This window comes from Petaurus breviceps, unplaced genomic scaffold (genome assembly GCF_028583685.1).
Source record: "Petaurus breviceps papuanus isolate PSGF00001 unplaced genomic scaffold, PetGlider_PUasm1.0 138, whole genome shotgun sequence".
Taxonomy (NCBI): Eukaryota; Metazoa; Chordata; class Mammalia; order Diprotodontia; family Petauridae; genus Petaurus; species Petaurus breviceps.
In genome coordinates this window covers 17,276,976-17,287,113 of record NW_027185694.1, presented here as the reverse complement: position 1 = coordinate 17,287,113, position 10,138 = coordinate 17,276,976, and the positions used below count along the sequence as shown (strand labels likewise).

At 40.6% G+C, this 10,138-nt stretch overlaps 1 protein-coding gene across 1 annotated transcript in view; it reads right to left on the bottom strand.

Annotated features, from left to right (window-relative positions):
- Window positions 1–1,740, bottom strand: part of CACNG3 (calcium voltage-gated channel auxiliary subunit gamma 3) — a 123,315-nt gene extending 121,575 nt beyond the window's left edge. The window contains exon 1 of the mRNA XM_069064819.1: window positions 885–1,740. Coding sequence (XP_068920920.1) covers window positions 885–1,095 — 211 coding nt within the window. The 5' untranslated portion in view covers window positions 1,096–1,740. The remainder of the gene's footprint in view (window positions 1–884) is intronic.
- Window positions 1,741–10,138: the final 8,398 nt, after the last annotated feature.

Sequence of the window (10,138 nt, the reverse complement as noted above, 5' to 3'; positions counted from 1 at the left end):
TGTGTGTGTGTGTGTGTGTGTGTGTGTGTGTGCATGCCTGGATTGAGTAGGAGTGTAAGTTACCATGATAGTGTATGTTTTTTAAAGGGGGAGGATCAGGGAATATTGAGAGGGACAAGGGGGTCCATGAAAGGTACCCACTTTGAAAAAATTTAGACTAGTTAAGGTTTCTGGTGAGAGATGTGCAAAAAGATAGAAAACCGTCCCTAGCATACATTGCAGCCAGTATGGTGCAATGAAAAGCATGTTAGACTTGGAGTCAGAAGTCTTAGATTAGCGTGCCTAGTTGACCACTTATCAGTCCTGTGACCTTGGGCAAATTGCTCTCCTCTCTGAGTCTCAATTTCTTCCTCTGCCTGCATCCCAAGGCTGTTGAGAGGAAGGCACTTCGTAAATTGCGAAGCGCTATGTAAACGTGAGCTTTCAAGAGAATGCCTGCTCTGGATAACTCCTGGCGGGCGAATGCGGATGACAACTAGTACAGAGAGAACCTTGGAAGCCAACATCTCCCCCTTCCTCCCCCTTCCCCCTCTTTCCGCCTCCCCAACCCCAGCTCTAAGAAGCCTAAAAGACGTTGGAAGGCTCTAGGCTTTGGCAAATGACTTCCTTAAACACCGTTGCCACCTACAGTCCTGTGGAGTCCCAGGCCAGCATGAAACCATTCCCTCCTCACACAGCTACACATTTCTTGATGCTATTCCGAGTCTATAGTCTCAGCCCGAGTACTGGACACCTAAATCTTCTAAGCAATGCTCTGAACTAAGCACTCCGCCCCCCACCCACCCCCTCCCCCCACCCCAGTCTTCCGTTCCTCCCTCCCCGATCCCTAGGTTCGATAGCATTTGGGAAACCTTGAGAGTCAATGTGAGGAAAGATGTAAATACCTTCCAGGCAGCAGGTCCTCCAAAGCCCTGAATGGGTCATGACTTCCTCGTTCTTCCGACTGGTTTCGTTATCACTTGTAGACTTAGTCCTACATACGCCTCGGGAATACAGCCAGTAGTCTGTGCCCACCGCAATGGTCATTAAACTAAACGCAGCGAAAGCTCCCACAGTGGTGATCAACATCTGGATACCTCTGTCACACATCCTCATAATTCTTCATGGTACGCTGCTAGATTGGGGGGTGGGGGAAGAAGTGGAGGGAGGGGGTCCGGGGCGGGGATGGGAGGGAGCTGAATTACCCCACAGCTAGACAGCTGGGGCAGGCTGCTACCCTTGGAGATCCCAGAGCAAGCTTTTCAAACCAGCGGGTTCTTCTCTTGCCAGGGGCTTTGGCAAGGCTAGGACTGGTGCTGCTTGTCCGGGAATGGTCTCTCTCCAGCCCGCCGCCTTGTCTATTCCCCTCCGAGGGGGGCGGGCTCCACCGGGCTTGCCAGCATCTCCTGGTCCTCCCCAGAGTACCCGGGACTCCTCTCATTCCTCTCGGGCCTCGGGGCTGGATTCCGTGTGGGGCATGGCCCCTGTGGCGGGAGTGGAGGGTTCCGGGATGCTTGGCTATCTGGGGAGGATCCAGGCGAAAGAGAATCAGAGAGGTGGCAACCGGACTGTGTGCGTGCGTGTGCGCGCTTGTGTGTGTGTGTGTGTGTGTGTGTGTGTGAGAGAGAGAGAGAGAGAGAGAGAGAGAGAGAGAGAGAGAGAGAGAGAGAGAGCGAGAGAGAGAGAGAGAGAGAGAGAGACACACACAGAGAGAGACAGAGAGAGAGAGAGAGAGAGAGAGAGAGAGAGAGAGAGAGAGAGAGAGAGAGAGAGAGAGAGAGAAGGAGAAGCGTGGGGAGGTGGGTGGGTGGGTGGTGAGGGAGGATGGCAAAAAATAGCTGTTATTTCAGCTGTGGGGACCAGCCCTTGAGAGGAGTGCCCTCGCCTTTCCCAGCCTCAGGAAAAGCTATCTGCATGTCCCTAAAGCCCCCGCCCAGTTGGGGAGGAGACATTGTCCAGGGGACATAGCTAGCCGGACCAATAGGGGCTAGAAGAAGGCAAAGGGATCTGTCTGTGGTCCTGAATGTACAGCTGCCACACTCTGCCATTCAGCCACTGGGCTGAAGTTACAGGGTGTCAGGGGGTGGGTTGGGGGTGACGAGGTGACTGTGTGTGCGTGTGTGTGTGCATGTGCATGTTTGTGTATGTGCCAATATTGTATTGGTGATAGCTGGAATAGCGCAGATTGCTCTGGTTCCCAGCCCCAGAGGCCAGCATCCACAATCCCACCAAGGCACCAAAGTTTCTGAGACCAAAAGGGCAGTAGAAGGCTCCCTCCCCCAACCCCCTGACTTACCAGTCAAGTTTACATCTTGCTGCGGGCTCCACCAGAGCCCACTGATGCGGAGAGAATGAAACCCAAGAGAAGACTCCTGCTTAAAGGGACAGGATGCTCTGGGGCGCTCTACCAGCCCGGCAAGAAGTGTTGTCAGCACAGCTGTGTGTAGTCTGTCTCAGTTTGTCCCCACAAAACAAACCAAGATGTCTACCCTTCTTTCTCTGGAGTTCTGGCTAACACCAGATATGACAACAACAACCTAAATGGTATGTGTATCTGTATATACCACCCCATACACACACATATATACATATACACACACAAACACATATATATATACACATAAATATATAAGTATATAACAATATATACTTACATCCTTACATGCACACATATTGAATGGATAGAAGATTCTGTGTCTTTGCAGAACACCTTTTTATCAATTTCTCTTGTTCTCTAACACTAGAAACCGGTTAACAGAATATTAGATCTTTGCATCTGATGTAATCATAGTTAAAAGATTATTGAAAACCCTTTCTAGGTTCAATGAGGATAGCATCATAGAACCTAGAACGTCAAAGCTAGAAAAAACCTTATAATAATATAAAAACTTATACCATCCTTTCCTTCTAACAACCCTGAGAGAGAAATAATAAAAGTATCCACTTAACATATGAGGAAACAGCTGTATTAAGGTTCAGTGACTTGCCCAGGATCTCAGTGAGCAGCTAAGTTACAAGTCAGGAATCTCTCCTGACTTGAGATTCAGAACTACTTCCACTGTGTCATGTTACAACTCTATGCTCTACTTCAGGGAATAGAATATAAGAGCTGAGAAACACCTCAAGAATATCCCATTCAAACATGTAATTTTTACAAATGAAGAAAATGAGACCCTGATTTGGAAAATGACTTGACAGAAGCAATGAATAATCTAGATCCTAGGTCTTCTGACTCCCAAACAATTGCTATTGCAGTCCAGTGTAAGCACCATCCTAGAAATGTCATTGTGGCTGTTAGAGCCTGGGGCCAATCAAGATAGGAAGCTAAAGAAAGAATGAAGTAGGTTTGTGCTAATGAAATTTTTGTAGGGGGAGGAAGTTATGCCACCTTTAGAATGATAAATAACTTACCATAACATAGTTAATAATTTTCTTTTAGATTAGTGCCAAGGGAAAACAAAATGACCTAGGAGTCAGTTAAAGAATGTCAATGACTCCAAAACTATGCTTGCTGAGTAATCATACAAACCAGAGCAATAGATAACTAAGATCCTCTAACAAAACAAACAAAAAACTTTGGAAAACTTTCTAGAATAATCTTGGTCAAATAAATCCTTTTTACTCCATACCCAGTCCCACCCTACTTCCCAAATGCTCCTCAGTTTTCTCCTCTGTAAAATAAAGAGGTTGGATTGGCTGATCTCCAAGCCTCCCTGGAACCCTAACATTGTATATGCTAAGATTCTCTCTGGTTCTGATATTTTGTATCCTGTATCTTAAAATCCATTACATCCTTACATTTTATGTTTTAAGGAACAACAATCCATTGTTGTAAGGTTTATTCCCATCCTAAGATTCTTCAGGACCCTCAGAAAGCAAAATCAATGAAACCTGCATTTGTTGTCACTGGATCAACTTAAGTTGCTCATTTCTTAGCCCCGCCTTCCAGGATACTAGGTTCTGCTTCCTCTTTGCAACTATCTGCTCCTGGTGATTCCAGTCAATTTCTTTAGCTCCATTTGCATTAATTATCTGTACCAATGCAATTTATACCCGATCACAGGCATAATGGAAGCACCTAGGTGGCTCAGTAGATAATAGGAAGACCTGAGTTCAAACCTGGCCTTTGATACTTACTAGCTGTGTGACTCTGGCAAGTTATTTAGTCTCTGTGTGTCTTAGTTTTCTCATCTGTAAGATGGGAATAATCATGGCATCTACTTTCCAGCTTTGTGAGGATTAAATGAGATAATAATTGTAAACTGCTTAGCATAGTGCCTACCACATAGCAAGCACTATATAAATGTTAGCCTATTATTATTATAGGCCATGCTGTAGATAGAAGAGAAAAATACATGACAAATAGATGTTATTTTGGAGGAGGAAAGAGTGACTGAGAAAAGATAGTGAAGGATATACAGTATAGAAAGGGTCATGATATGCAACACAGAAGGTTAGATAGGATGAAGAAGGGTTAGGGTAGTAGGAAAAGTAGCAGAAATTATGGTGCCAAACCAATTGAAATATTAAGAATATCTTGGGGGTAACAGCTGGATGGTCTCCTCTCAAAAAACTCAGTGAGCATTAGTAACCAGGGGAGACCTCAGCAGAAGTCCCAGTGCCTTCTCAGGTGAGCTCAATTCCAGGTGCTTATGAAGGTGCTTCTCCAGTTAAATGAAAAAGGATAAATAGTTCATTTCAGTAATGCTCTGTGTTCTGGAATTGAATCTGAAGTGATGATGGGTGGAGGGTGGCCCAGTGCTTTCCTGACACATTAAATAAGAGGAAACGGTTCTATTGAGGTTAAATGACTTTTCCAGGATCTGAGTAAGTAGGCAAGCTTTCATCCAGTCCTGAGCCTTTTACTGCCCAAGAGAACAATCTCAAAGATGGAGCCTAGAAGAGGCCCTCTGGAAATCTATCTTGATTCAGTTTATCTCAATAAACACTTCTCAGATATCTACTGTGGCAGACATTGTTTCAGACCTTCAAGGAAGTTTGGTCTCTGAACTCATGGAAGAGTCCCATAGCCCTAAGAAACAGTATAGCAGCTTGGATTATGAAGCAGGACAGCCTTGGTCCAAGTCTTGACTGTAGTGAGTATTGCCTGTCACTTTAACTTCTCAGGGCCCTAGACAAATCTCTAAAATGATAAATTGCAGAATAATTGTCAATCTCAATTGTAGAGTCTCCTGACCTGGAACTCCTCTCTACACTGATCACTTCACAGGTCCATACTAAAACAAACAAAAAAACCTGACAAAAACTAATACACCTTCCTGAGATGCTTCCTCTTTTTTTTCTGTCCCTTTTTTCTCTCTATTTTCTTATGCTCCTCTACCTACTGTCTTTTGCTCCCCCCCCTCTTTTCTTTTCAATCTTTTCTGTCGCTTTTCTCTTTTTTCTTTGTCATTTCTTTCTATTCTTTCATTTCTCTCTATTTTATTCCCTCTCCCTCCTTTTCTTTTCCATTTCCTCTCCACTTCTCCCTTCTTTCCCTCTTTTCTTTCCCCTGCCCCTTCCTGTTTCTTTTCCATTCCTCCATTTCCCTTTCTCCTCCTCTCCTCTCTTTCTTTCTTTTTCTTTCCCTTTGCCTTCTTCTTCTCCTCTTCTTTCATTCTATGTCTCGCCTTCCATTTGTGAGTGTACCCTAGGTTATTGTCCTGGGCCTTCTTCTCATCTCAATCTTTCTGTAGATAATAAACTCATCTACTACCATCTCTATACAGAACCCACAGATCTACATATCCAGCACTAATCTTTCTCCTGAGCTACAGTCCTGAATTACCAAGTGCTTATTGGGCATTTCCCACTTGATCTACTATAGGCATCTCAGTATCAACATACTCAAAATGGAAGGATTTGTTTCCCTGCCCCCCATTCACCCCTTTTCTTAGCCTTCCTAGTTATGTCACTTGGGTTTGCAATCTCACCATCATTCTTAATTCTTCATTCTCCCTCAATTCCCACATCCAAATAATTGACAAATCTCGCTGATTCCATCTCTTCAGTATCTCTTGTATTCTTCCCCCATCTCTCTGTTGACAAATTTATCATTCTAATTTAGATCCTAATCATCTTTGTCTAGACCAGTAGTTCTCAATGTGTGGGTCAAGGCCCCTGGGAGTCTCCTTTCAAGTCAAAACTATCTTCATAAAGACAAAAAGATATTATTTGCCTCTTAAAATTCTCCTCCCTTTTCCCATTAGATAGATGTGTGATGCTATGCTTTTTTGTGTATACTTCAAACAAAACATATTACAAAATATTTAATGCAGAAGCAGATATGGAATCCAGCTTTTTTCTATTAAGCCAAACATCAAAGAGATTTGCCTAAATACATAAAACAATGCCATTTTTGTCATTATTTTTAATTTGGAAGATATAGGTATTTTTAAAATAAAATACATTATTATGTTAATATCATTAATGGATGTATCATTTTAAAATGAATCAATAAATAATTTCTAAGTATCCATTTAAATTTTAATATTATAAATATCAATAGATATAACTCACACAAACAAGAACTCTTTGGGGTCCTTAATAATTTTTATAAGCATAAAGGGGTCCTGAGACCAAAAAACATTAACAACGTGCTCTGACCTCCTATAATAGTTGCCTAATTGATCTCCCTGGCTCAAGAGTCTTTTCCCTCTCAAATACCTTCACAATGCTGCCAAATGGACATTTCCTAAAGCACAGGTTTGACCAGGTCAGCATTCCTACTCAAAAATATCCAGTGGCTCCCAATTGCCTCTAGGCTAAGATATAAACTCTGTTATTTAAAGTCATTCACAATTTGGCTTTGCCTAATTTTTCCAAGCTTATTACATGCTATTCTTCTCTACACAATTTACTTTCTGTCTCACTTGTTTCTTGTACACAACATTCTATCTCTGTTTTTTTGTACAAAACACAAGCTATTTCCCTAGACTAGAGAATCTTTGAATCCCTTCTTCCCTTCAAAGCTCAGATTAAGTTCTACATCTTAAAGGAGTCATTTCCTGAAACTCCCAGCTAATTCTGTGCACCAATTAATTTTCTAACCTTGTATTTATTTTGAATTTACTTAAAAGTGTATGTGTTGTTTTAAATTTTTTATTTATTTATTTATTTATTTATTTTTGCTGCTCCATGCAATTGGAAGGACAAAGAAACAATCTTCTTGTGGCAAATATGCATAGTCCAGAAAAACAAATGTCCACATTGACCATGTCCAAAAAAAATTGTGCCTTAATCTTCATTCTAAAACTGTCACCTCTCTGACAGGAGATGGGTAACATGTCTCATCATGGGTCCTCTGGAATTGAGGATGGTCATTGTATTGATCAGAGTACTTAAATGTTTTAGAATTTGGGTTTTTTTCCCAATATTTTTGTCATTGTATAAATGATTCAAGTAATTCTGCTTACTTCACTCTGTGATCAGTTCTTAGAAGTCTTTCCAGGTTTCTCTGAAGCCATTTTTATTTTATATTCTTACAGTTCAATAGTATTTCATTACATTCATATGTCATAATTTGTTCATCATTCACTGGTTGATTGGCACCCCATGTGTATATATTGTTTACCTAGAAATGGTAGGGATCATTTTGTTTTTGCTTTTTCTTTATTTGCCAAATGCCTGACACAGAGTAGATACTTTATAATTTGCTTTTTATTGACTAAGCTGAAGTCCTACCTCATATATCTCTGAAATATAACACTTATTATTATAAGTACAATATTTATTTCAGTACTAAAATGAAATTTTTATATACTTTTTTCTTAAATAGAAATAGAGTAAAGATTATTCGAGTCTAACTGGGCAGCAGAGACAGAAACATAGAATGAGAGAGGTGAGGCAAGAAATGACATCAAAGACAAATTCATTTCCTTGACAATTTGCCCAAAGTTGTCTATGAAGAAAAGCAGATACTGAAGAGGAAGGCCTTATGTAGAGCTGATTTCCCTTTCTGGGTCTCAGGCTCACCATCTATTAAATGAAAAAGTTGGGCTAAATGATTTCTAAGGTCTTTGTAGCTTTAGAATTCTAAGAATCTATGATTCTATGGTTCTAAATCTTTAGGATCAAGAGGTGAATGGGAAAGGCAGCTGGGTGGTGCAGTGAATAGAACACCAGCCCTGGAGTCAGGAGAACCTGAGTTCAAATCTAGCCTCAGACAATTAACACAAAAAAATAGCTATGTGACATTGGGCAAGTCACTTAACCCCCATTGTCCTCCAAAATCCAAAAAAATGGGAGAATTCTTCAACACTGTCAACACCCTTCCTCTCTTCTTCTTGACAATATGATCTCTCTTTATCCATATTCTTACCCCTTGACTTCTACATTGAGTTCTTTGTCATTATCCTACTCAGTTCATTTTCTCCTTTGACCCTCATGGAATCAGTTCATTTTGTCTCTTTCTAACTCACAGCACCTATTGCTTTTAATGGAGTTTCTTTCCTCTCCAAGGGCTATTCAGAATAGACCCTATTCCCCCCAGATTGTCTATGCATTCTCTCTATTTATTCCCTGAACCAAGCATAGTCTTTATTCAAGTTTCCAAGAGATTTTATGACTCAAAGTTATAAAAAAAATAGAATAAAAATGACAAATCTGGGAATAGTCACAAAATTTCAAATAAAAGTTACCCATGGAGTATAAATGGAAGTGGGCCTTCTCTTAATTTCCTGGTTCTATAGCTATATCATTATTTTTGTTCTTATGATACTTTCTAAAGGTTTTTGTGACTCACAAAGCATTTAATATATTATTATTGTTACCTATATTATTGTTACTTTCATCATCATCATCATCATCATGAAGCATTTATTAAGTGCCTAAAGTATTCTGAGCACTATACTAGGTGATAGTGTTACAAAGGAATGAAACAGTCTCCACCTTCAAGAAGCTTACATTCTAATAGAAAAGACAACAAAAAATATTAAGTATATGCAGAATAAATATAATAAGAATAAATATTAATAAACAAGTTAGTAAAGGAGGGCATTACCAGTTGGGGAGGTCAAGGAAGACTTTGTGTAGTAAGTGATGTTTGAGCTGAATCTTAAAGGAAGAGAATGACTCTAAGGTGGAGTTTAGGAGGGAGTGCATTCCAAGAACAGAGGGTGACCAGGGCAAAAGCCCAGAGATCGGAATGCAGAGTCATGATTGAGAAATAGAGATGGCATGGTTAGATCATAGCATGTGAAAGAGGAAGTAATATGCAACAAAGTGGGAAACATAGTTCCAGACTGTGTTTTGAAGAGTTTTAAAGGCTAAACAGGGGGTTTATATTTTATTCCAGAGGCAAAAAGTTACTACTGAAATTTAAGTAGTGGAGTGACATGGTAAGAATGAGTAAGGAGTAAAGGATAATACTCACGTTAAAGTCTGAGGAAAGGGAAAGTGGTGGGACCTTCAATAGAAATAAGGGAGTCTGGAAAATGAGTGGGTTTGAGTGGAAAATAAATAAGATCTATTTTGGACATGATCAATTTGTAGAAGATGTGTCTGGGACATCTGGTCTGAAATGTCCAATGTGTCATGCTAGACTGAAGCTTAGGCAGAAGACTGGAGTTGGATAGATCTGTGAGAGCTCTCCATTAAGATGGTATTTAAACCCAAGGGAGATGATGAGGTCATAAAGAGAGAGTAGAGTGAGACAAAAGAACAGAATTTTAGGGATCACTCACAGTTTGTTGGTGAAATATGGATAGTATTGGTAGCAAAGGAGACCATTGAGGACTGGTCACATAGGTAGGAGGAGAATCAGGAGAAAGTGGCCTCAGGTGCTGACCTATGAGTCAGGTTCTGTCATTATTGATATCCTCATATTATAAATTAGAAAATTGTTGCCTAAGTTTATACAACTGGGGTTAGAGTAGAATCTCTCAAAATTATACTTTCCCATTCCAAGACCATTCTTCCTCCAAACCCTCTGCACACATTTAGCTGCCAAGCTAGTGTTCTTCTACCTTTCCATTCATGAGAAAGTCTCCATCCCAGGTCCCTTCTGCTCTTTTTCATTTGCAAACCTTGTAAGAGGAGGCAAACATAACTATAGGGTGTATGGTAGGTCTTTGGGTACAGGAAAGATAGAAGGAAGATTTACCTTAAAGAAAACTCAGGTATTCTGTCTCTTCCTCAGGTATCTTCCTTCTTCACAAAG